The 27,565-nt window shown below is 45.0% G+C and overlaps 1 protein-coding gene across 1 annotated transcript in view; it reads right to left on the bottom strand.

Moving 5' to 3' along the window:
• The window catches only part of FGD4 (FYVE, RhoGEF and PH domain containing 4), a 269,124-nt gene extending 243,178 nt beyond the window's left edge, over positions 1-25,946 (bottom strand). The window contains exon 1 of the mRNA XM_030939319.1: positions 25,552-25,946. Coding sequence (XP_030795179.1) covers positions 25,552-25,798 — 247 coding nt within the window. The 5' untranslated portion in view covers positions 25,799-25,946. The remainder of the gene's footprint in view (positions 1-25,551) is intronic.
• Positions 25,947-27,565: the final 1,619 nt, after the last annotated feature.

The raw sequence follows: 27,565 nt of genomic DNA, 5'->3' as shown, positions 1-27,565 counted from the left end.
AAACTTGATTTCACTTTATTCTGTCAGCTTGTTCTTGAATTCTTTCCTGGAGGAAGCCAAGAACCCACGTGGCCTCTCCAGCTGAATCCCAATTTTGGGGTTCACCCAGTGACAAACCAAACAGTTGTTTTTGTTTTTTAGACTTTAAGTAAACTGGATAAAGAGTATCAGGAGGAAATGATTTTTCCATTGCTAAAGATAATATCCTCACGTTCAGTGATACTAAAACGGGCAATAAGAAATTTACATCAGACAGAAAAGTACAGAGATTAAGAGCATGGGTTTAAATCTTCGCTCCCACACCTACTAGCTATGTGAACCTGGAGAAAGTATTTAAACAGTATGGGCTTCTGCTTCCTCTTCTGTACCGTGAGGATGATAGTTCCCACTTGTGATGACTAAGCAAGTTTATACATGTGAAGCACTTGGAACAGCATCTAAAAAGTAAGTAGTCAATAAATAATAGCTGCTATGATTCAAGTTTATAATTAAGAAGGCTAAGGAAGTAGCAAGATATATGAAAATGATATTCATATAGAGTATGTTTTTAATTTAGAAAAGGGGGAGGGGAATTTGTTAGTGTATTTTCTCAGTTATATACTCTGGGAGAGTATTTAAAACTATTATGTAGAGGCAGTAAATATTGTGCAATTACAAAAAAATAAATAAATAAAAATAAAAAAATAAAATAAAATAAAATTTAGGCCAATATACATTTCAATGTCACATAATTTTTAAAATACCGCCAATTTAAGAAGCTCCCAGTTTGGGAGGCCAAGGCAGGCGGATCACGAGGTCAGGAAATCGAGACTATCCTGGCTAACATGGTGAAACCCCGCCTCTACTGAAAATACAAAAAATTAGCCCGGCATGGTGGCGGGCGCCTGTAGTCCCAGCTACTCGGGAGACTGAGGAAGGAGAATGGTGTGAATCTGGGAAGCGGAGCTTGCAGTGATGCAGTGAACCGAGATCATGCTACTGCACTCCAGCCTGGGCAACAGAGCAGTCTCAAAAAAAAAAAAAAAAAGGCCGGGCGCGGTGGCTCAAGCCTGTAACCCCAGCACTTTGGGAGGCCGAGACGGGCGGATCACGAGGTCAGGAGATTGAGACCATCCTGGCTAACACGGTGAAACCCCGTCTCTACTAAAAAATACAAAAAACTAGCCGGGCGGGGTGGCGGGCGCCTGTAGTCCCAGCTACTTGGGAGGCTGAGGCAGGAGAATGGCGTGAACCCGGGAGGCGGAGCTTGCAGTGAGCTGAGATCCGGCCACTGCACGCCAGCCTGGGCGACAGAGTGAGACTCCGTCTCAAAAAAAAAAAAAAAAAAAAAAAAGCTCCCAATTTCAGAGATGCTTAAATGTGGGGGAAAAAAAAAATGCACATTTTAGATTTAATGAAATAGATTAAGTAAAAGAGATGGAAAACAGTAACAGCAATATTCCAAGCATCAGATGTTTTATAGTCTCATCTTTTTTTTTTTTTTTGAGACAGAGTCTCGCTCTGTCACCCAGGCTGGAGTGCAGTGGCGTGATGTCGGCTCACTGCTACCTCTACCTCCTGGGTTCACGCCATTCTCCCGCCTCAGCCTCCCGAGTAGCTGGGATGACTCGGGCGCCTGCCACCACACCTGGCTAATTTTTTTTATTTTTTTTTAGTAGAGACGGGGTTTTACCGTGTTGGCCAGGATGGTCTCGATTTCCTGATCTCGTGATCTGCCCGCCTCCACCTCCCAAAGTGATGGGATTACAGGCGCAAGCCACCACGCCTGGCCTATAGTCTCATCTTTTTCTATACAAGCTGTGAACTATAATCCAGCTTCTAAACATGCATAGCTGCTTTTGTTTTGCTTTTGTTGGTGGTCGTTTTTTTGTTTTTTGTTTTTAAAGCAAAGCCCACTAGAGACAGCACCACGTATGTGATTGGTAAGTCAACAGCAGAACAAAGGAGTACTTTTATTAGGAGTCTTGACCTAAAAAGCCAAGTCCTAATAGTGAAAAAACAATGAGCAAAGAAAGAGGAAGAAAAAGGCTATGAAAGAAGAAAGGACAGTGGAAATGGGATATGATAGAAAAAGCTACAAGATAAAGAAACAGAAATTCCTGACAACGTAACAAAGCATTCTGGTGGCTTCCAGTGGAGGAGCAGCCAGGTCCTATAGCCCAACATGCTCTTGAAATCAGGCCCTACTACAACATCAGAAAGGATGCCAAGAAAATTGGAACTGTTAAACTAAAAGGGACATAAAGAAAGTCCAGTCCGTGAATACTCGAAGAGAACAAAAAGTATACTATTCTATAACACACCCCAGCACAAAATTGCTACACATTGCTGATGGGAATATGTGAATGGTGTAGACACACAAGGGAAGCTGAGTACCACTGATGTTATTTAGTTTGCAAGCTGGGATTACAGGTCAGAAAGAGTTAACATCTGGCATTCTATCTCCTCTATAGCAAAGTCACTAAGTCATCTAGCCTTTCCTTGAATATCCTCATTATTAAGAAACTCATGATCACTGCAGGACCCGAATTCCACTTTCTGACAGTGTTGGTAGAAAATTCTTATGTTTGGTTGGGCATGGTGGCTAATGCTGGTAATTCCAGCACTTTGAGAGGCCAAGGCAGGAGGATCACTTGAGCCCAGGAGTTTGAGGTTGCAGTGAGCTATGATCATGCCACCATACTCCAGTCCAGGTGACAGAGTGGAGACCCCGTCTCTTTAAAAAAATAAAAAGTAAAAAATAATTATTACATTGAACCAAAATGTACCAACTAGTTTGGGGTTCTTCTGTTTATTCAATATCTATTGAGCCCCTGAATGGACTTTGAGAGACCCTTGAGGAGCAATGGATGACTACAGAATTAGGGGCTATACAGACACAGAGCAAAAACAAGGACAAGTTTGGTGAAGAAATTGAGGTGACTGACAAGGCTGAAAGCAGGAGGAATTTTTTCTAGTCAGGGAAAGCTAGAAGAGGGCTGATCTCAGGTCCTAACCAGGAGACATGTGGGTCATGAAAGATGACCAGCTGTCACTTGAGTGTCACCACGGAATCAGTGATGTGGGAGAAAGCCAGGCTTTATGCAGGCAACTGTGTGGGTTTTAGGGAATTTTCTAAACATAAAACTGAGGCTGCTCAAGACAGCACAGAAGGAAAGACTGAGGAAAGTGGTCAGCAACAAAAGGCAGTTTTGGAAGGTGCTAGGGAGGTAAGGGCTAAGCCAGAGGGATTGAAAGGGAATGGAAAGACATGCCCGGAAGAGCTTGCACCTAGGGCAGTAACTTGTAGTAGGTGCTAGATCCTTGTAAACAAACATGATCCAATGAGACAAGCATTAGATTAGAGATACACAAAAGCTGCCACAAGGAACTGCTGGGGCATGAAAAACAATACCCCAAAATACGGCACTTTGGCATGCTGAACTAAAGCAGCAGCCACAGGGGCAGAGCGAGATAGTGGAATAGAAGAAGCCTACACTGTTTGTCACCCCCCTCACACTCAGGAGGAACACCAAAATTTAACAACTAACTGCACGTAAAAGATACCCATCTCAAAGAACCAAAAATCAGGTGGACATTCACAGTAGCTGGTTTTAACTTCCTATCACTGAAAGAGACATTGAAGAGGACAGGAAAGACAGTCTTGAAGGGCCAATGCCAGCCTTCCCCCTTCTCCCAGCAGTGGCCACACGTGCAGATTTTGTGCTTTTGGGAGAGGGAGAGCACAGCAGTTGTGAGGCTTTACTTTGAACTCAGTGCTATCCTGTCAGTGAAAAGCAGAACCAGGCTGCACTCAGATGACATCTAACCATGGAAGGAGCATTTGGACTGGCCTTAGCCAGAGGGAAATCACCCACCACAGCAGTCAGAGCTTGAGTTCCCACTAGCCTCACAACCACAGGCCAGAGCGCTCTGGGGCCCTAAGCAGTCTTGAGGGGCAGTTTAGGCCACAAGGACCGCAATTCCTAGGCAAGTCCTAGTGCTGGGCTGGGCCCAGAGCCAATGAACTGGGGTAGGGGGCACACGACCTACTAAGACACCGGCCAGGGCAACTAAGGGAGTGCTTCTGCCATGCCTCCCCCATCCCCAGCAGTGGCTGTGTGGTGGGGAGAAGTCTGTGCATTTAGTAGAGGGAGAATGCAGTGACTGGGGGACTTTAACTTAACTCAGTGCTGCCCTGTCACAGAGGAAACCGGGCAGGATGTATCACCTGCTGACTCAGGAGCCCCAGGGCCCTGAATTATCAATAGCACTACCCAGGTAATATACCATAGGCACTGGGCTCTGAGACATGCTGGCTTCAGGTAGGATCCAGCACATTCCCAGCTGTGATGGCTACAGTGAAAGACTCCTGTTTAAGAAAAGCAGGGGGAAAATAAAGGAGACACTCTGTCTTGCACCTTAGGTATCAGCTCAGCCACAGAGGGTAGAGCAGCAAGCAGGCTTCTGAGGTCACTAAGTCCAGGCCTAGGCTCTTGGTCAGCATTTCTGGACCTGCCCTGAGCCAAAAGGTGAGTCCCAGACTGGGCAGCATTGGTCACAAGCTGACTGAAGAGCCCTTAAGCTTTAAGTGAGTATCAGTGATGGCCTGGCAGAACCCCCCGCCATGAGCCAGTGGTGATGGCAGCCACAGGGAAAGGATCTTCTGCCCGCGGAAGGGGGAGAGAAGAGTGGGAAGCACCTTGTCTTGTGGGTTGCGTGCCACCTTAACCACAGTAGAACAAAACACCAGGTAAATATCTAAGGTTTTGACTTCAATCCCTGGTTCTCAGACAGCATCTATGAACCAATCTGGGGCCTAGGGGAACTCACCACCCTGGAGGGAAGGGCACAAACCTGGCTGGCTTTGCCACCTGCTGACTGCTGAGTCCTAGGCCCTGGCGTAAACTTAGGTAGTAGCCAGGTAGTGTTTACAGCGGGCCTTGGGCAAGATTGAGTGCTGTCTTGGCTTCAGGTCTGAACCAGTGCAGTCCCAGTTGTGGTGGCCACAGGGGTGCTGGTGACACCCCACCCCCCAGGTCCGGGTGGCTTAGCACAGAGACTCCATTTGTTTGGGAGAAAATAAAGGAAGAGAACAAGAGTCTCTGCTTGGTAATCCAGAGAATTCTTCCAGATCTTATCTAAGTCCATCTAGGTGGTACTTCTATAAGTCAGCAAGAACCACAGAGTTATTCAGTTTGGGCCCACATCCCCTCAAATACCTGAAAAGCCTTTCCAAAAAGGATGGGCACAAGCCCAGACAGTGAAGACTACAATAAATACCTAACTCTTCAATGCCCAGACATAGGCAAATATCTATAAGGATGAAGACCATCCAGGAAAACATGACCTCGCCCAAAGAACAAAGTAAGGCACCAGGAACCAATCCTGGAAAAAACAGAGATATGTGACCTTTCATACAGAGAACTCAAAAGAGCTGTGGTAAGGAAACTCAAAGAAATTGAAGATAACACAGAGAAGGAATTGATAATTCTATCAGATAAATGTAACAAAGAGACTGAAATAACTAAAAAGAATTATGCAGAAATTAAAAATGCAATTGGCATTTTTACTGACTGAATGCATCAGAGTCTCTTATTAGCAGAACAGATCAAGCAGAAGAAAGAATTAGTGAGCCTGCAGTTGGAGACCAGCCTGGTCAACACGGGGAAACCCTACCTCTACTAAAAATACAAAAATTTGCCAGACATGGTGACATGCACCTGTAATCCCAGATACTCAGGAGGCTGAGGCATAAGAATCATTTTAACCCGGGAGGCGGAGGTTGCAGTGAGCCAAGATCGCACCACTGTACTCCAGCGTAGGTGACAGAGACTCTATCTCAGAAAAAAAATAAATAGATAACATATAATGGAGCTCAAATACATCTAGCACTTTTCAGTGGAAACCTTACAGGCCAGGAGAGAGTAGCATGACATATTTAAAGTGTGGAAGAAAAAAAAATTTAACCTAGAATAGTGTATCCAGCAAAAATATCCTTTATGCATGAAGGAGAAATAAAGACTTTCCCAGACAAACAAAAGCTGAGAGATTTTATCAACACCAGGCCTGTCCTACAAAAAATGCTAAAGGGTACTTCAATCAGAAAGAAAAGGACATTAGACCAGGCGCGATGGCTCACGTCTGTAATCCCAGCACTTTGGGAGGCCGAGGCAGGCAGGCAGGTCAGGAGTTCAAGATCAGCCTGACCAACATGGTGAAACCTCATCTCTACTAAAAATACAAAAATTAGCTGGGCGTGGTGGCACGCTCCTGTAGTTCCAGCTACTCAGGAGGCTGAGGCAGGAGAACTGCTTGAACCTGGGAGGTGGAGGCTGCAGTGGGCCGAGATCATGCCATTGCACTCCAACCTGGGTGACAAAGCAAGACTCCATCTCAAAAAAAAAAAAAAAAAGAAAAAGAAAAAGAAAAGGATGTTAATGAGCAGTAAGAAATCATCTGAAGGTACAAAACTCACTGGTAATGGCACACAGAGAAACAGAAATACAACGTGGAAATATTTGGTGTGTGAAATACTCAAGTAGAAAGACTAAACCATGAACCAATCAAAAATAATAACTACAACTTTTCAAGATACAGACAGAACAATAAGACATAAAAAGAAACAAAAGTTAAAAGGGGAGGAGAAAGTTAAAGTGTATAGTTTTTATTCATTTTCTTTTTTGCTTACTTTTGCGATCAGTGTTGTCATCCATTTAAAATAATGGGTTATAAGATAGTATTTGCAAGTCAAATACTAATTGTTGTGTTTTATGTGTGTCCATTGTGTACATGTCCAACATACAATGGACACACAAAAAATAAAAAGAAATTAAAGCGTATCACTGGAGAAAATCATCTTCACAAAAGGAAGACAGAAAAGAAGGAAAGAAGGAAGAGAAGACCAAAAAACAACCAGAAGACAAATAAAATGGAAGGAGTAGTGCTTACCTACCAATAGTAACATTGATTGTAAATCAATTAAACTCTATAATCAAAAGACATAAAGTTGGCCAGGTACAGTGGTTCACACCTGTAATCCCAGCACTTTGGGAGGCCAAGGTGAGCAGATTGCTTGAGCCCAGGAGTTCAAGATCAGCCTGGGCAACACAGGGAAACCCTGTCTCTACAAAAAAATACACAAATTAGCTGGACATGGTGGCATGCACCTGTAGTCCCAGCTACTTTACTTGGAAGGCTGAAGAAAAGGATCACTCGAGCCCAGGAAGCAGAAGTTGCAGTAAGCTGAGGTTGCACCACTGCGCTTCAGCCTGGGTGACACAGCAACCCAAAGACACAGAGTTGCTGAAGGGATGAAAAAGCAAGCCCCAATGATCTGTTGCCTAAAAGAAACACACTTCATTTATAAAGATACAAATATAAAGATACAAATAGACTGAAAATAAAGGAATAGAAAAAGATATTCCATGCCCATGAAAACAAAAAAAGAGCAGGAGTAGCTATACTTATCAGATGAAATAGGTTTCAAGAGAAAAACTTTAAGAAAACACATATAAGGTCATTATACGATGATAAAGGGGTCCATTCAGCAAGAGGATGTAACACCCAGATATAAAGGAAATATTATTAGAGCTAAAGAAAGAGGCCAGGCACAGTGGCTCACACCTGTAATCCCAGTACTTTGGGAGGCCGAGGTGGGAGGATCACGAGGTCAGGAGATTGAGACCATCCTGGCTAATGTGGTGAAACCCCATCTCTACTAAAAATATAAAAAATTAGCCAGGCGTGGTGGTGGGCGCCTGTAGTCCCAGCTACTCGGGAGACTGAAGCAGGAGAATGGTGTGAACCCAGGAGGCAGAGCTTACAGTGAGCCAAGATCCCACGACAGCACTCCAGCCTGGGTGACAGAGGTAGACTCTCTGTCTCAAAAAAAAAAAAAAAAAAGAGACAAATCCTAATACAGTAATAGCTGGAGACATCTAAACCCTACTTGCAGCACTAGACAGATTTTCTAGACAGAAGATAAGTAAGGAAATATCAGACTTAATCTGCAGAATAGAACAAATGAACCTAATAAGTATTTATGAAATATTTCATCCAACGGCTACAGAACATCCTTCTGAGCATATGGATCATCCTCAAGGACAGATGACATGTTAGGTCATAAAACAAGGCTTAAAACATTCAAAAAAACTGAAATGATATGAAGCATCTTCTCTGACCACAACGAAATAAAGCTACAAATAAATAACAAGGGGAATTTTGGAACATATACAAACACACGGAAATTAAATAATATGCTCCTGAATGAACAGTGGGTCAATGAAAACATTACGAAGGAAACTGAAAACTTTCTTGAAACAAATAATAATAGAAACACAACTACCAAAATCTATAAGACACAGTGAAAGCAGTACTAAGAAGGAAATTTATACCTATGAGTGCCTACGTCAAAAAAGAAGAAAAACTTCAAATAAATAACTTAATAATGCATCTTAAAGAACTAGAAGAACAAGAGCAAACCAAACCCAAAATTAGAACAAACAATAAAGATCAGAGCAGAAATAAATACATTTGAAACGAATGAAATACAAAATATCAATAAATATCATTTGCAACAGCATGGATACAACCAGAGGTCATTATGCTAAGTGAAATAGGTCAGTCACAGAAAGACAAACTTTGCATGTTCTCACTTATTTGTGGGTGCTAAAAAATCAAAACAACTGAACTCATGGAGATAGTAGAAGAATGATTACCAGAGGCTGGGAAGTGTAGCTGGGGAGGAGGGGAAATGGGGATTAATGAGTACAAAAAAAAAAAAAGTAGAAAGAATAAGACTTAGTATTTGATAGCACAACAGGGTGACTACAGACAATAATTTTAATTGGACATTTTGTAACTAAAAGAATGTAATTGGATGGTAATACAACGATGAATGCTTCACAGGATAGTTACGCCATTTTCCATGATGTGATTATTACTTGTTGCATCTATCAAAGTATCTCATATGCCCCTTAAATATATACACCAACTCTATACCTACAAACATAAGTAAGTATTAAAAAAAAAAAAAGAAGAAGTAGGATGGGTGCAGTGGCTCACACCTGTAATCCCAACACTTTGGGAGGTCGAGGCAGGTGGATCACCTGAGGTCAGGAATTTGAGACCAGCTTGACACCATCTCTACTAAAAATATAAAAATTAGCTGGGTGTGGTGGTGGGCGCCTATAATCCCAGCTACTCAGGAGGCTGAGGCAGGAGAATCGATTGAACCCGGGAGGCAGAGGTTGCAGTGAGCCGAGATCACGCCATTACACTCCAGCCTGGGTCACAAGAGCGAAATTCCTTCTCAAAAAAAAAAGAAAAAAAAAGGGCCGGGCACAGTGGCTCACGCCTGTAATCCCAGCACTTTGGGAGGCCGAGGCGAGTGGATCACAAGGGCAAGAGATCAAGACCATCTGGCCAATACGGTGAAACCCCATGTCTACTAAAAACACAAAAGTTAGCTGGGCGTGGTGGTGCTTGCCTGTAATCCCAGCTACCTGGGAGGCTGAGGCAGAAAAATCACTTGAACCCGGGAAGCAGAGGTTGCAGTGAGCCGAGATCATGCCATTGCACTCCAGCCTGGTGACAGGGCAAGACTCCATCTCAAAAAAAGAAAGACATAGCCTCAAGGGCTCTCTGACCTTCGCTCCCCTATCTCTCAATTATCTTTCTCTCCAAAAGTACAGGATGAGGCTGTTCTCTGTAGTTCTTTCATCTACCTAGAAACCCCCAAAGAATACAATTGCCTTCAATCCTGTTGACAAAAAAAAGCAAATTCTGTAAAATATTTAAGGTTTATTCTGCGCCAAACATAAGTGACCATGGCCCGAAGCACAGTCTCCAGAGGTCCTGAGAAAGCTTGCCCAAGGTGGTTGGATTATAACTTGGTTTTATACATTTTAGGGAGATTTCCAGAGTGTGCCAGCAGGCCGCTGCTCCCACCAGATGCATAAGCCAGTACACACAAGCTCCCAGATGACCTTGAGGGCACAAATTACATGTTCAGTTTTCCCCAAAGACAGATGCAGCACAGTCCCAAGTGTGCCTTCCTCTTAGACACAACATTGGTATTAAAATTATGCATCATATTCCCCTTTCTAGGATGAAAATTACCAATACTGCTAACATACTGGTAAGTCATTAATATGACAGCATAATTTACACAGCACGTAAATGTTACATGTTAGTCAACTTTCTGTAGAGTAAACGAAGATCATTTTGTTAAAAGCTTTTTTTTCTATAAAGGGGTTTTTGGTAATTTTTTTATATATATATACTTTAAGTTCTGGGAATATGTGCAGAATGTGCAGGTTTGTTACATAGGTATACATGTGCTATGGCGGTTTGCTGCACCCATCAACCCATCATCTACATTAGGTATTTCTCCTAAAGCTATCCCTCCCCTAGCCTCCACCTTGCTGGTAATTATTTTTAACCAAATTTGGCTATGATTTTTTAAATTTTTAAAATTTTTTTGGAGACAGAGTCTTACTCTGTCACCCAGGCTGGAGTGCAGTGGTGCAATTATGGCTCCACTGCAGCCCTGACCCCCCAAACTCAAGCAATCCTCCCACCTCAGTCTCCTGAGTAGTTGGGACTGCAGGCATGCACCACCATGGCTGGCTAATTAAAAAAAAAAAAAAAGAACTTCTAGAAAAGGGGTCTCTCGACAGGCGCAGTGGCTCACACCTGTAATCCCAGAACTTTGGGAGGCTGAGGCAGGCAGATCACAAGGTCTAGAGATCAAGACCATCCTTGATCTTGATAGATGGTGAAACCTCATCTCCACTAAAAATACAAAAAATTAGCTGGGCATGGTAGGGTGTGCCTGTAATCCTAGCTACTTGGGAGACTGAGGCAGGAGGATCGCTTGAACCCAAGATGCGGAGGTTGCAGTGAGCCGAGATCATGCCACTGCACTCCAGCCTAGCGACAGAGCGAGACTCCATCTCAAAACAACAACAACAAAAACGAAAAGGGGACTCCCTATTGCCCAGCCTGGTCCTGAACTTCTGGTTTCAAGCAATCCTTCCACCTAGGCCTCCCAAAGTGCTGGAACACAGGTGTGAGCCACCATAACAGCCTACAACAATTTGATAACTTCCAACTGAAGGAGCACAAGGAATTTCCATCCCAAAACACAGCCTCCTGAGATAATGAGTATTTTGAATTAAAAGCCCTTGGAAATCAACAGGTATTAGGAATAGACTTTTCCTCTGTCTACATAAATACCAGACAGACCCAACAAAAACAATACTTTTCTTTCCCTCCATTATCTCACTATCTACTGCAGAAAAAATGACCAAGAATGTAACCAGACCTAATCAGACCTTTCTACAAAATAACATCTGCCTCTTGGGATCACTCCATTTCCAAAGAGAATCATTTACATGTTAATCTCTGTTCCCTCATCCATTCATTCTCCACAGTAATCAATTATTACTCAGCAGAATACCAATATTCCCTATCTCCTCTTCCCCTCTGAAATAAGGTTATGTAAGTATTTGGGCCCCACTGGGACACTGGGCAATCATTCTGTGATTGTCACATGTGCATGTTAATAAATTTGTATGCTTTTTCTCCATGTGCCTTTTTTTTTTTTTTCCTTTTAAGATGGACTCTTGCTCTGTTGCCTACTCTGGAGTTCAGTGGCATAATATCAGTTCACTGCAACCTCCGCCTCCTGGTTTCAAGTGATTCTCCTGCCTCAGCCTCCCGAGTAGCTGGGACTACAGGCACCCACCACCACACCCTGTGAATTTTTGTACTTTTAGTAGAGACGGGGTTTCACCATGTTGGCCAGGCTGGTCTAGAACTCCTGACCTCAGCTGATCTGCCCACCTTCGCCTCCCAAAGTGCTGGGATTACAGGCATGAACCAATGCACCCAACCAGTATGCCTTTTTGAGTTGATTTTTATACCGCACTGTACTTGCAACAGTAAGCAATGATCCCTCAATATTCTTCAGTTTGGGGTATCTTATAATTTATATGGTTCCACATGCTGACTTTTCACCTCCTAGCATGTGTTTGTTGTTGTTGTTGTTGTTGTTTTGAGATGGAGTCTTGCTCTGTCCCCCAGGCTGGAGTGCAGCGGCGTGCTCTTGGCTCACTGCAACCTCCACTTCCCGGGTTCAAGCAATTCTCCTGCCTCAGCCTCCTGTGTAGCTGGGATTACAGGCGGACGCCACCACACCCCGCCTGTATGTTTTAAAAATACAAAGGAGTGGCCCGGCATGGTGGCTCACGCCTGTAATCCCAGCATTTTGGGAGGCTGAGGCGGGTGGATTGACTGAGATCAGGAATTCAAGACCAGTCTGGCCGACCTGGTGAAACCCCATCTCTACTAAAAATACAAAAATTAGCCAGGCGTGGTGGCGCGTGCCTATAATCCTACCCACCTGTGAGGCTGAGGCAGGAGAATTACTGGAACCCGGGAGGGAGAGGCCGATCCAAGATCTCACCACTGCACTCCAGCCTGGGCAACACAGTGAGACTCTCTCAAAAAAACAAAAGAGTTCATTGTAAAGTCATTGTACTTTTTAAGACTATTATTAACATGTGGCCTAAAACAAAACCCTGCCAGAGGCCCCAGGGGACAACGTCAGCCTTGCAGAGCAGGGTGGACATTTGGCATTTTGTTCAAAGCTGCACTGAGGCTCAGTGCAGTTCCCAGAACCGTGGTAGCTCCCCGGTTTCCACAGACACTGCAGTTGATGAAGGCTGACAGTTTAATTTCAATGAATGGATGTGCATGTGTGAGGCCCACAGCAACTGGATTTGTTTTCACTTTATTCTCGCTTAAGTGAGGCAGTAATACGAAGTTGACTGTGGGCTCCCAGAACACTTGCTGGTGCTAATGTCTGCACTGCCAACTGCAATTCAAGAACAGATGACAAATTCAAGACAATGCCCTGCAAATGATGCCAATTTTTTTTTTTTTTTTTTTTTTTTTTTTTTTGAGACAGAGTCTCATTCCATTGCCCAGGTTGGAATACAGTGGTATGATCACAGGTCACTGCAGCCTCAGCCTCGCCCTTTGGGACTTCAGCAATCCTCCCACCTCACCCTCCTGAGTAGCTAAGACTACGGGCCATATTGGCAATTTTTTTTTTTTTTTTTTGAGATGGAGTCTCATTCTGTCGCCCAGGCTGGAGTTCAGTGGCGCAATCTTGGCTCATTGCAAGCTCCACCTCCCAGGTTCACGCCATTCTCCTGCCTCAGCCTCCCCAGTAGCTGGGACTACAGGAGCCCGCCACCACGCACAGCTAATTTTTTGTATTTTTAGTAGAGACGGCGTTCACCATGTTAGCCAGGATGGTCTCGATCTCCTGACCTTGTGATCTGCCCGCCTTGGCCTCCCAAAGTGCTGGGATTACAGGCATGAGCCACTGCGCCTGGCGCATACTGGCAAATTTTTTACTTTCTTTCTTTTTTTTTTTTTTTTGAGAGACAAGACAAGGTTTCACTGTGTTACCCAGGCTGATTTTGAACTCCTGAACTCAAGCAATCCTCCCGCTGTGGCTCCCAAACTGCTGGTTTTACAGATGTGAGCTACTGCGACTGGACCAAATGATGCCAAATATATTCCTCAAAACAAACATACACACAACTTCTAAAGTGTGATCAATGCATGACTAGTCTAGCTTTCATAGTTCAAATAAGATTAAATATTTGTGTGGATTTTTTTTTTTTTTTTTTTTTTGAGACGGAGTCTTGCTCTGTCGCCCGGCCTGGAGTGCAGTGGCCGGATCTCAGCTCACTGCAAGCTCTGCCTCCCAGGTTTACGCCATTCTCCTGCCTCAGCCTCCCGAGTAGCTGGGACTACAGGCGCCAGCCACCTCACCCGGCTAGCTTTTTGTATTTTTTAGTAGAGACGGGGTTTCACCGTGTTAGCCAGGATGGTCTCGAACTCCTGACCTCGTGATTCGCCCGTCTCGGCCTCCCAAAGTGCTGGGATTACAGGCTTGAGCCACCGCGCCCGGCCATTTGTGTGGATTTTTAAAAGACATACCTATTCCAAGAGTTACTGGTAAGGTTTAACCAACAATCACTAAGGCGATCATTTCCAGATCCCATCACAGACATCAGTAACAGGCAGCTGGGGAGACATGAAAGGTTTTTGACTATGGCAAAGATATGATCCATACTCATATTTAAGAAAAATTACTGGGGGGAGGCTGGGCGCAGTGGCTTACACCTGTAATCCCAGCATTTTGGGAAGCCGAGGCGAGCAGATCACCTGAGGTCAGGAGTTTGAGACTAGCCTGGCCAACATGGTAAAACCCCATCTCTACTAAAAATATAAAAATTAACCAGGTGGGGTGGCAGGCGCCTGTAGTCCTAGCTACTTGGGAGGCTGAGGCAGGAGAATCGCTTTAACCCGGGAGGCGGAGGTTGTAGTGAGCCAAAATCATACCATTGCACTCCAGCCTGGGGGACAAGAGCGAGACTTCAACTCAAAAAAAAAAAAAAAGGGAAAAAAAAGAAAAAATTACTGGGGCGAGGAAAGAGATACATAGAATGAACAGTAACACTATTGTTGAGAAACAGGCCAAAAATAAGGCAAAAACATTCAATGTGAAATAAAGGAAAACTGGTAGCTCACTGGGTGGCAGGTAGATTCCATTTTAAAACAAACTTTGAAGCCAAACAAGAGCAACATTAGGAAAATTGCCAAGGAAAGTCAGAAGGGGCCAGATTGCAATATTAAAAGAAATTGTGATTTGGTGCCCTTGGGGCATTTATGTTCATTAAGCAGGCCCTTGAAAACATGGAGTAGCTATAGATACTCTCTGCTGAACCTTCCCAGAGGGCAGATGGGACCCCCAGTGATAAGGGAAGGCTGGGGAGAGGAGAAAAAGGGGATGCTGGCAGAAGACAAGAGGAGAAAGGAGAAAATGGGAAAGCCAGAGGAAGAAAGTTAAAGAACCAATGAGGTAAGAAAATCAGGATATCTCAGGTCATCAGAACCAAGACAAGAGCTTTAAGAAGGTATAAATGTCACCGAAAATAGGCGTTGAATGCTACTTGGGAATTCATTGCTGACCTTACAATTGCTAGTCCAATGTTGTAAACACAAGCCAGTCCAAAAGAAGACAACGAAGTGGTGAGGATGATGAAGAAGTGAGGGCAGCAAGGGAGGTCCACACAGTAAATTAAGAAAGTCACTGGGAGGTTGGTGAGGTTGAGGCAGGTGGATCATTCGAAGCCAGGAATTCAAAACTAGTCTGGCCAACATGGCGAAACCCCATCTCTACTAAAAATTCAAAAATTAGGCTAGGTGCGGTGGCTCACACCTGTAAACCCAGCACTTCGGGAGGCCAAGGTGGGCGGATCACCTGAGGTTGAGAGTTCAAGACCAGCCTGACCAACATGGAGAAACCCCGTCTCTACTAAAAATATAGAATTAGCCGGATATGGTGGTGCATACCTGTCATCCCAACTACTCAGGAGGCTGAGGCAGGAGAATCGCTTGAACTCGGGAGGCAGAGGTTGCGGTGAGCCGAGATCGCACCATTGTACTCCAGCCTGGGCAACGACAGCGAAAGTCCGTCTCAGAAGAAAAAAAAACTGGCTGGGCGTGATGGTGTGGCCTGTAATCCTAGCTACTCAGGAGGCTGAGGCAGGAGAATGGTTTGAACCTGGGAGGTGAAAGTTGCAGGGAGCCAAGATGCACTCTAGCCTGGGTAACAAAGGGAGGCTCTGTATCAAAAATAAATAAATAAATAAATAGATAGATAGATAGATAGGTAAATAAATAAAGTCTAGGATTACCTCACTGGGGGAGGGGAAGGGAAAAAATACCCTATAAATGAGAATAAAGGGGCAAACCATGGAAGGTAACAGAGGAGAAATGTCTCTGAGGACTAGGTTTACCTGCCAGATTAGGAAAAGGAGAGGGCTGCAATAAAGGAGACTTTAAATCAAGTCTGAAGTGACAGGTCAGTTGAGCTCACTTCAGATACCCCAGTCTGATAAAAACTGTATATCAGCACAAATTCAGGTCTACTTCAAGAGGGAGAGGGTGGAGTTGAGACAAAACAGCAAAGTAGGAAAGACCTGTAACAGATACAAAAAATGCAATTAGGAGTCAAACAGAAATGAGCAAAAAGTCTGCCAGAAAGTACAGAGGGCCCAGATTATGTATTGAGGGACTATCTATACCACTCCTTGTCTTATTCCAAGCAAATCTTGGCTACCTGTCCTCAGGACCAAAGTGGAGTTTACCCATGTTTGGGAATGCACAGAAGCTTATAAACCTGGTTGTACATCAGGATCGTCTGGGCACTTGTTAAAAATACAGCTTCTTAGCTGGGCATGGTGGCTCACGCCTGTTATCCCAGCACTTTGGGAGGCTGAGGCAAGTGGATCACGAGATCAGGAGTTCAAGACCAGCCTGGCCAAGATGATGGAACCCCATCTCTACTAAAAATACAAAAAGTGGCCAGGTGCGGTGGCTCACGCCTGTAATTCCAGCACTTTGGGAGGCCGAGGTGGGCAGATCATGAGGTCAGATCGAGACCATCCTGACTAACACAATGAAACCCCATCTCTACTAAAAAGACAAAAAATTAGCTGGGCATGGTGGTAGGTGCCTGTAGTCCCAGTTACTCTGGAGGCTGAGGCAGGAGAATGGCATGAACCCGGGAGGAGGAGCTTGCAGTGAGCCAAGATCGTGCCACTGCACTCCAGCCTGGGCGACAGAATGAGACTCCATCTCAAAAAAAAAAAAAAAAAAAAAAATACAAAAATTAGCTGGGCATGGTGGCAGGCGCCTATAATACCAGCTACTTGGGAGGCTGAGGCAGAGGACTGCTTAAACCTGGGAGGCAGAGGTTGCCGTGAGCCAAGATCACGCCACTGTACTCCAGCCTGGGTGACACAGCAAGACTCTGTCAAAAAAAAAAAAAAAAAAAAAAAATACAGCTTCTCTAACCCTACCCCTCAGATTCTGAGTCATTATGTCAAGGGTGTGGCTAGGAATTTTTAATTAGCAATCCCAAGTAATTCTGATATAGTTGGCAGAATGGCATCTGGAAACCAAGCAGATCATCAGCATTATCTAATATACCTTTTTACGCCCAGCCCCACATCCATATATTTAAATGCATCATGTAGGCTGGGCGCAGTGGCTCACGCCTGTAATCCCAGCACTTTGGGAGGCCGAGGCAGGTGGATCACCTGAGGTCAGGAGTTCGAGACCAGCCTGACCAACATGGAGATACCCTGTCTCTACTAAAAGTACAAAATTAGCCAGGTGTGGTGGTGCATGCTGGTAATCCCAGCTACTCGGGAGGATGAGGCAGGAGAATCACTTGAACCCAGGAGGCGGAGGTTGCGGTGAGCCAAGGTTGCGCCACTCACTCCAGCCTGGGCAACAAGGGCAAAACTCCGTCTCAAAAAAATAAAATAAAATAAAATAAAAAATAAATGCATCATGTTCTAATACTTTTTCAATCAATTTTCCAGCAAATGTATTATTTGAAAAAAAAGAGATTTCAGTAAAAGCAATACAAATAATTACTACTGATTGAATTCTGGTTCTGAACCAGAACTATATGTATGTTATCTCCCTAAAAAAGGACTGACTCCAACAGCAAGTGGCCGCAGGCAGCCACCCAATCAAGTTCCTGTTCCCTCAACAAGTTCCAGTTCCTCTCCTCTGTCACTAGTTAAAACCATGAACCTAGATTTCCTTCAGCAGAGAAAAGGAATGCAAGCAAGCAGGTGACTGTGGAATAAGAGTCTCTCAGTGTTCTTAGGTCCACAAGTTTACATGGCTATTCATTAAAAGACCACTGACTAGGCCAGGTGCGGTGGCTCACACCTGTAATCCCAGCACTTTGGGAGGCCGAGGCTGGTGGATCACCTGAGGTCAGGAGTTTGAGACCAGCCTGACCAACATGGAGAAACCCCGTCTCTACTAAAAATACAAAATTAGCCAGGCATGGTGACGCTTGCCTGTAATCCCAGCTACTCAGGAGGCTGAGGCAACAGAATCGCTTGAACTCGGGAGGTGGAGGTTGTGGTGAGCCGAGTTTGCTCCATTGCACTCCAGCCTGGGCAACAAAAGTGAAACTCCTTCTTAAAAAAACACTGACTGCTCTTTAAACTGTTCTTGGAAGGAAATATAAGAAACCTTTCCTGGTTCCAATTTCAGAGCCCATCTTTAAGGAGCTTCTAAGAAGCGTTAATGATATTCATGTACATGCACACCATCCATCATTTTAATGTAAATCTTTACTTGTTTAGAACATTGTATGATTCTAATAATACTAAAGATACTTTTATTTAAAAATATAATATAGATTTGTTAATGTTACAAATAACATTAGCTCTAACATATAAATGCAAATGACTTATAGTTATTGCTTTACGTTTGGCACTCAAAGCCCTGGAAAATCTTAAGAACAGGTGTTAACAGGCATGAAAGCACTGAAGCCAGTGACATAAGTCTGAATCCTGCCTCCAAAATTTACCAGGTGCAGGGTACTGCAATAGGACTTTCTGAAACTTTGTTTTTTCCTTCCCTAAAATTGTAATAAATACGACTTATTTTTTCAGGGTTATTATAAGAACTAGAGGTAACATACACATAGTCCTGGTTCAGTGCCAGAATTCAATAAATAGTACTTTTTTGTATTGCTCTTACCAAAATTTCTATTCCTCTTCCCCAAAGTTGAAATTAGTATTCTAGAAGTTCTCAGGATACTGGAGTATATACTGAAAATGTGAGCATTCCAGCCATGGTGAGTACCAGGAAAAAAAACAAAACAAAACTGTACTTATATAGAAAGTTTACCAAGTAAATAATGTAAAAAGTCCCTCACCGGAAAGCACCCAGATGTTGAATAAATTCAGATGTTGAATAAATTAAAACATATTCAGCTGCTCAGATACAACAAATGCATTGCTGAGCTCATAACAAAATAAAGGAGGTGCAAGCAAAAAAAAAAAAAAAAGAATCCGAAACCTAAACACAAGTAACTAACTTGTAAGACCACGCTGCCCAAGAGGTAAAGCCATTGCCAGGAACCTGAAAGCCTAGGGGACTAAAAGCCTTGCAGGGGACCGAAGTTTCGGCCTTGGGTTTTCACAATAGGAAAGAGCTGAACCTGAGGCCTGGGACTAAGGTTCCATAAAAGGGAGCACTGGGCCGGGCACAGTGGCTCCCGCCTGTAATCCCAGCACTTTGGGAGGCTGAAGGGGGCGGATCACTTGCGGTCAGAAGTTGTAGACCAGCCTGGCCACCATGGTGAAACCCCATCTCTACAAAAATACAAAAATTAGCCAGGTGTGGTGGCAGATGCCTGTAATCCCAGCTAATGAGGAGGCTGAGGCAGGAGAACCGTTTGAATCTGCAGTGAGCCAAGATCACGCCACTGCATTCCAGCCTGGGCGACAGAGGGAGACTCAGTCTCAAAAAAACAAGGCCGGGTGCAGTGGCTCAAGCCTGTAATCCCAGCACTTTGGGAAGCTGAAGCGGGTGGATCACAAGGTCAGGAGTTCGAGACCAACCTGGCCAATATGGTGAAACCCTGCCTCTACTAAAAAATACAAAAATTAGCCAGGCGTGGTGGCGCACACTTGTAGTCCCAGCTACTCAGGAGGCTGAGGCAAGAGAATGGCTGGAACCCGGGAGGCGGAGTTTGCAGTAGCTGAGATGGTACCACTGCACTCTAGCCTGGGCGACAGAGTGAGACTCCCATCTCAAAAACAAAGGGAACACTGTAAGGCAGATTTTTCTCAGGCTACCTTCTATTAAAAAAAAAACAAAAACCTGCCTTCCACCAAAGCAAACTGAGAAAATCTGTAGACCTATACCAAGCCTAAGTGGAAAAATAAGCATCCCCTAAGCAAGCCTACACTACACTACCCTGAAGTTAGGGAAATGCTGACTAATAAATTAAAGCTGGGTTGAAAGTAAAAACAAATATTTGCTACAGAAAGGTATCTTCAATACAGACCCTTAAGAATTCCCATAAAACTAAGGAATAGCAAGGCAATAAGCCACCTTGAATGAGTCAGCAGGAACATTCAGTAGACACACTCTCTGGCCAAGTGTGGTGCTTCACACTTGTAATCCCAGCACTTTGGGAGGCTGAGGCAGGAGGATCGCTTGAGCCTGGTGTTTGAGTCTGCAGTGAGCTATAATTATGCCACTGCACTCTAGGTGACAGAGCAAGATCCTATCTCAAAAATAAATATATTAAAAAAAAAAAAAAAAAGACTCCCCTCTACCCTCACGGGCTTCAGATATTCAACTATAGAAAAGAAAAAAGAAAAAGGCTTAAAAAAATCTGGGCCAAATAAAGCCTGAAATAAGACGGCAGAAATAAATCCAAGTGTAACAGTACTCAGAAATGGACTAAACTAATACAGTAGACTTAACAAAGAATTTTTAAACTTACTTTGTGTGTGCATGTATTTACATTCCTTTGAATGTGTGATTTTTTTTTCTTTTTTTTTGAGACAGAGTCTCACTCTGTCACCCAGGCTAGAGTGCAGTGGTGCAATCTCGGCTCACTGCAACTCCGCCTCCTGGGTTCACGCCATTCTGCTGCTTCAGCCTCCAGAGTAGCTGGGACTACAGGCACCCACCACCACGCCCGGCTAGTTTTTTGTATAGAGACGGGGTTTCACCATGTTAGCCAGGGTATTCTAGATCTCCTGACCTCGTGATCCACCCTCCTCGGCCTCCCAAAGTGCTGGGATTACAGACGTGAGCCACCATGCCTGTCCTGAATGTATGAATTTTTTATAATGGAAAAGACCACTTTGAGAGAGGGTAACCAAATGACTTCTGGATCTTTAAATTTATGGGGCCACAATAGTCAAAATGTTCCCCCCACTCCATGCCTAAAGACAACCTGGTGTCTTTTACCCTCTTTGCTCTCATAGCACTTCTTAGCAACTTGCTTAGGACTAGGACTAAAGAAGCCAACTCATTTTCCAAAGAGGCTACTTTATGAATATGGTCAGAGCACTGCTTCTGATGCCAAACACACTTATGTTTGAATCCTGGCTAACCAACTACCAGTTAATAATGCCAAGACAGTTAGTAAAACTCTGTCTCAAATTTTCAGTTGTAAAATGAGCATAATGTTACCTACTTGGTAGAATTGCTATAAATTTATATACAAGCATATTTGTGTGTACCATACAGTTCTCAGTGTAGAAAATGCATTCAATAGGCCGGGCGCAGTGGCCCTCGCCTGTAATGCCAGCACTTTGGGAGGCCGAGGCAGGCGGATCATCTGAGGTCAGGAGTTTGAGACCAGCCTGGCCAATGTGGTGAAACCCTGTCTCTACTGAAAGTACGAAAATTAGCTGGGCATGGTGGCAGGTGCCTGTAATCCCAGCTACTCAGGAGGCTGAGGCAGGAGAACTTGCTGCAACCCAGGGGGTGGAGGTTGCAGTGAGCCAAGATCGTGCCATTGCACTCCAACCTGGGCGACAAGAGTGAAACCCTGTCTCAAAAAAAAAAAAAAAAAAAGAAAGAAAGAAAGAAAAGAAAATGCATTCAATGAACAGTAGCTATTATGAACATCATAGGGGGACAGCATTAATTCATTAATTTATTTAAGTATCTATAGAATGTCTCCTATATGCCAGTACTAGTGGTAGACTTTTGGGGACACAGAGATGAGTAAAAATAATGACTCCTTGTGATGATACTGTTTGCTTTGTGTCAGACATTTACCTATACAATTTTACTTAATCCTGCCAGCAATCTTATTAAGTACTGTTTGTTGGTGTGTGTGTGTGTGTGTGTGTGTGTGTGTGTGTGTGTGTGTGTTTAAGAGATGGAGTCTTGGCCAGGCACAGTGGCTCACACCTGTAATCCCTGCACTTTGCAAGGCTGAGGCGGGAGGATCACAAGGTCAAGAGATCAAGACCATCCTAGCCAACATGGTGAAACCCCGTCTCTTACTAAAAATATAAAAATTAGCTGGGTGTGGTGGCATGTGCCTGTAGTCCCAGCTACTTGGGAGGCTGAGGCAGGAGAATCACTTGAACCCGGAAGGCGGAGGTTGCAGTGAGCCAAGATCGTGCCACTGCACTCCAACCTGGCAACAGATTAAGACTCAGTCTCAAAAAAAAAAAAAAAAAAGAGATGGTGTATTGCTATGTTGCTCAGGCTGGAGTGCAGTAGCTATTCACAGGTGCAATCATAGCATACTTCATCCTCAATCTCATGGCTTGTAGTGATTCTCCTGTCTCAGCCTCCCAAGTAGCTGAGACTACAGGAGTGCACCACTGCACTGATTATAAGGACTGTTATCTCCATTGTCCAGATGAAGAAACTTAGAAATTAAGAGACAGTCCAATTCACACAGCTAGCTATGTAAGAGGGACTAGAACGTGAGTGCTAAATAACCCCAAAGCCTATGTCTTACTTGCTTCACCTTTCTGTTTCACTTAAATGGGGAGCTTCACATTCAGGAATACACGAAGGATACAGTTGGTACAGTTTATTATTTTTGCCAAAAAGCATAGAACTCTAAAAACAGCAGGGTTTAAAACCATAGAACATGACACAACAATGCTAAGCACAATTATCTGGCAAGTTCTTGAGTTTTCAGTTTTTGTTCCTTCTTCTTTAAGAGGGAAAGTAATGTTTCAATTGAGTAATGTCTACTTTGTAATGCGTTTAAATTTTGTGGTTTTCATATATAAATATTTTTCTAGGTGCTATAGAATGAACTGGCACTTTTCAGTAATTTAAATCTGGTTTACTTTTTGATGAGGGAGAAAGAACAGAATTATCTAATGATAAATAGTTCAATGAGACTATTGAACTAATAGGGAGGCAGATTTGAGTCACAGAAGAAAGTACTTTCTAAAACATTTTTTACCCTTCCCAAATTGAACAGGGTGTGGTCACCCAGTAGTTTGAGAGTACTTCTCAAAACACTAGATCATTCTCCCACAGATACTACACATTTTATTATGGAAAGGGAAACGGCTATATCTATTAAGATAATTACTTTTCGACCCTGAAAATAGCAACAAGAATTTTGAGTTTCAGCCAGTTAACAATATTGAGATAATGTAACACACCTAGAAAAGGTATTGCTAGGTTCTCCATTTTAAAAAAACTGCTCTGGGTTTTCTTTGAATTAAAAAAAAAAAAAAAAAAAAAAATGGTGTGTGCCTGTAAACCCATCTACTTAGGAGACTGAGGCAGAAGGATAGCTTTGAGCCCATGAGTTCAAAGCTGTAGTGAGCTACGATTGTACCTATGAATAGCCATAGCACTCCAGCCTTAGCCTGGGCAACACAGTGAGACGCCATCTCTCTCTGACTCCCCTCTCCCCTTCTCTCTCTCTCTCCCTCCCTCTCTCTCTCTCTGAGATAGGGTCTCACTCTGTTGCCCAGGCTGGAATACAGTGAAATGATCATGGCTCACTGCAGCCTCCACCTCCTGAGCTCAAGGGATCCTCCCACTTCAGCCCGCACCGGGTCATTTTTTGTAGAGAGGGCGTTTTGAAATGTTCCCAGGCTGGTCTCAAACTCCTGGGCTCAAGCGATCCTCCCCCCTTGGTCTCCCAAAGTGCTGGGATTACAGGTGTGAGCCCCCGTGCCAAGCAATCCCGTCTCTTAAAAAAATGCCTGGCCAACATGGTGAACACCTTGTCTCTACTAAAGTACAAAAATGAGCTGTGCGTGGTGGCAGGCACCTGTAACCCTAGCGACTCAGGAGGCTGCGGCAGGAGAATCTTGAAACCAGGAGGCAGAGGTTGCAGTGAGCCGAGATTGCGCCACTGCACTCTAGCCTGCAGGACAAGAGCAAAACTGCGTCTCAAAAAAAAAAAAAAAAAAAAAAAAAAAAAGAGAGAGAGAGAGAGAGAATGGAAAACAAAAAAAGCAGAGCCACCTTGTAGAAATGATTTGTAGACTGCCACAACTCCCTTTTATCCTTACTGCTAAGAGGGCACTTCCTCTTTTCACCTACTCAATGGGTTTGTAATTAAGCCAGGTGATTTTAAGTAAAATGATAAACAATTTGAGGCCGAGAGCGGTGACTCACAACTGTAATCCCAGCACTTTGGGAGGCTGAGGCGGGCGGATCACTTGAGGTCAGGAGTTCGAGACCAGCCTGGGCAACTACTAAAAGCAGAAAAATCAGTTGGGCATGGTGGCGCACGCCTGTAATACCAGCCACTCGGGAGGCTTAGGCAGGAAAATCGGTTGAACCCCGGAGGCAGCGGTTGCAGGGAGCTGAGATCATGCTACTGCACTCCAGCCTGGGCGGCAGAGTGAGACTCTGTCTCACAAAAATAAGGAATTTGGTGCCCACTATCCTCCAATTGAAAAACAGTTGATGATTAACAAATTCTGTACATTAAATAACTTGAAAAACCATTAAATAAATACCTTCGATCCAAAGCAAATCATTTTCATTTGATAAGGAAGAAAACACCCTCCCATTAATTTGAGTGAATCACACCTAAGACTGGAAGAGAGTTCAGAAACTGTTTCACTAGTGTCCTTATTCTGTAGACGAGGAAATGAAGACCGAAGGCACTGTAATTCAGTTACTTGTTTACATATGTTCTCACCTCACAATGTCTGCCCTTACCTAGTGTAGTTATATATTTTTAATTCATCATGTTTTTCTGCTCTATGCCTACTACAACTTCAGAACCAGGACTAAAAGGGAACATTTAAAAGCTCTAAAATTTATCATATTTAAATCGTCATATTTGCTTAATCAGAATGAAATGCGTGAAAATAATTAGAATTATTTGTATTTCTGCTGCTCAAATGAGGTTTTGCCTCGTAAGCTGGTCTACATAGCAGACATCTCTGGTTACCGCATAAAGGAGGGGAGGGGATTTTAAAGTTTTGCAAATCAAAGAAAAAAGAAATCCCTAGTTTCAAACTCGCCTGGGGAGAAGGAACACATTTATAAGACGGGGGAGATTATGTGGCCTTGAATAGATCGCCTTGAATAGATCATCTTGAGAACTTATTCGATGAGAATTCAGAAATCAAAACACCGCATTACTGACATCTGAACCTATTAACATGAAAACAGCAATAATGATTCCGTTTTCTGATACTAGGAACAGCTTTCCTTGCCGCTTTTCACACACAGCCTGGAAGTCAAACGTCCCTTTAAGAAAACCCAGGCACTAAGGAGGTTGCTCACCACACCTAAGTTGTCGGACCTGGGTGGACATCAGCCTCCCTTTCACCGTATTAGGCCTTCACCACGGCTGCCCAAAGCAGGAATTTAGCGAAGCAGTTTAAGCTTCAGTAGCTAAAAAACTGGTCTTTTCCAATTCCTAACAAAAGTTAGAGAGAAAGAAAGAATTATACCTTTACTTTCTGAATTCTCTGAGAAGTGACCTCCAGGGCAAGTTCAGCGGTAGGCGGATTCCTGCCCAAGGTCCTCTGGGGGAAGGGACAGCATAGCTAAGGGAGTGGGCGGCCGAGCGCAGCCTTCCACGACGAGTCTCTCGAACCAGTTACTTCCGCAGCGGGAGGAGAGGGCGCACCTGCAGGGCGCTGAGAGCGTCCCTCACCCGCACCTACGCCCCGAGGCGCTTACCTGTGGTGCCTGAGGGCACCTGGCCCTTGAAGGCAGCCATCCCCGCACGTCCCAGGTGCGACGCGGGCCTGCTCCAGGGCCGGGGGACCCCAGGCGGCAGGTAGGAGGGGTTGGACTTCCGCCGGATCGCCACCCGCCTGAAGTTGGAGCCGCCCTCGTCGCTCATCGTGCCGGGCTCGACCGCCGCTCCGCGACTCCTCCCGCTGCCGTCCAGCCGCAAGCGGCCCCTGGGGGGCGTCGCCTGCATGCCCAGGTTCTGTGCGACTCCGGAGGCGCCCTCTACTGCGGCGTCTCCTCAGCGAGTGCTTCCTCTCCCTCTCTTTCCCGGGACGCTCCCTCCGGGCGTCTTGACGAGTTTGGCTGCAACTCCTCCTGCGGCAGCCGCAGCGTCTAGGTCTCTGCAGCTCCCGCACTCACTCAAAGCCGCTACCGCAGTGGCCAGGCCGGGGCTGCCTCCACCCCTTCCTCTGGAGCCAATCGCCAGCAGGCCCCCAAGGGCGGGAGAAGGAGAGCGCAGAGGGTTCAGCCTGTTGGCGCCGCCGCCGCCGCCGCCTCCTCCGGCCGGGGAAGCCGCCAAGAACTTGCAGTGCCCAGCGGACCGCCCTGGGCGCGGCCCCGGAGCTGCAGCCGGTTCGCTCTGGCCGGCCCCGCCCCGCCGCGCCACTGCCTCGCCCTTCGGCTGGGGGGAGCCGCGCGGGCCCGCACCTGCGGCCGCACACCTGGGGTGCTGCGAGGCGGAGGGCCTCGCTCACCTGCGGGCCACGCAGTGCAGTCGGGAAGAAGTCAGCTACTCTGGACCATGTCCAGAGTGCTTGCATTCTCGCAGACCCACACTCTGAGGGTCGCATATGTGTCTCAAGCCGTTGTGCTGAACCCTTGATCTTATGTCCTAACACTACCGAATAAGTATTTCAGATCAGCAAGGTGCTGAACCTACAGTGGAGTCACTTAACACTGCAGAGCTGGAGTCCCCGCACCGAAGTCTGTCCTTACTCCACTGAACCAAACATCTTGCCAGGGACAGAAAATGAAATAAGGGGTGTGGAAGTAAAAGAGCAGGGGTAGAGGTAGCAATCCACAGGTTTCCAGAAAAGCAGCAGACCCTCCATTCAGGACTTCATTAGGAATACAATTTAACTTTGTTTGTTTGTTTGTTTGTTTTGAGACAGGGTCTCACTCTGTCACCAAGGCTGCAGTGCAGTGTTGTGATCATAGCTCACTGCAGCCTCGACCCTCTGGTCTCAAGCAATTCTACTGCCTCAGCCTCCTGAGTAGCTGGGACAACAGGGGCGCGCCACTACTGCTGGCTAATTTTTGTAGGTTTTGTAGAAATGAGGCCTCGCTATGTTGCCCAGGCTGGTCTCTAACTCTTGGGCTCAAGCAATCCTACTGCCTTGGCCTCCCAAAGCGCTGGGATACAGGCTCAAGTCACTGCGCCCAGCCTAGAGTCCTTTTAAATTATCAAGTCATATTTTTGTTTTTAACACCAGCTAAGTACTAAGTTGAAGAAACGCTTTTTTGTTTGTGTGTTTGTTTTTTAGATACCGATCACACCTTGACCCAAGCTGGAGTGCAGTGGCGCTATCAACTCACTGCAGCCTGGACCTCCTGAGCTCGAGGGATCCTACTGCCTCAGCCCCACCACTAACGGAAACTACAGGCCCATGCCACCAACCTCAGCTAATTATTATTAGTAGTAGCATTTGTTTATTTATTCTTAGTGGAGATGAGGTTTTCCTATGTTGACCAGACTGCTCTCCAACCCCTGGACTCAAGCGTTCCTCCCACCTTGACCTCCCAAAGAGCTGGGATTACAGTCGTGAGCCACAGTGCCTGACCAAAAAAATACATTTTAAATTGACTTGCTTATCTGCATTTGAAAATTCACTAGTCTAGCCGGGCGCGGTGGCTCACGCCTGTAATCCCAGCACTTTGGGAGGCCGAGGCGGGCGGATCACAAGGTCAGGAGATCGAGACCACAGTGAAACCCCGTCTCTACTAAAAATACAAAAAA

Source organism: Rhinopithecus roxellana, chromosome 10 (assembly GCF_007565055.1).
Source record: "Rhinopithecus roxellana isolate Shanxi Qingling chromosome 10, ASM756505v1, whole genome shotgun sequence".
Classification (NCBI taxonomy): Eukaryota; Metazoa; Chordata; class Mammalia; order Primates; family Cercopithecidae; genus Rhinopithecus; species Rhinopithecus roxellana.
Note: the sequence above shows the minus strand (reverse complement) of the source record. Positions and strands in the feature narration are given on the sequence as shown.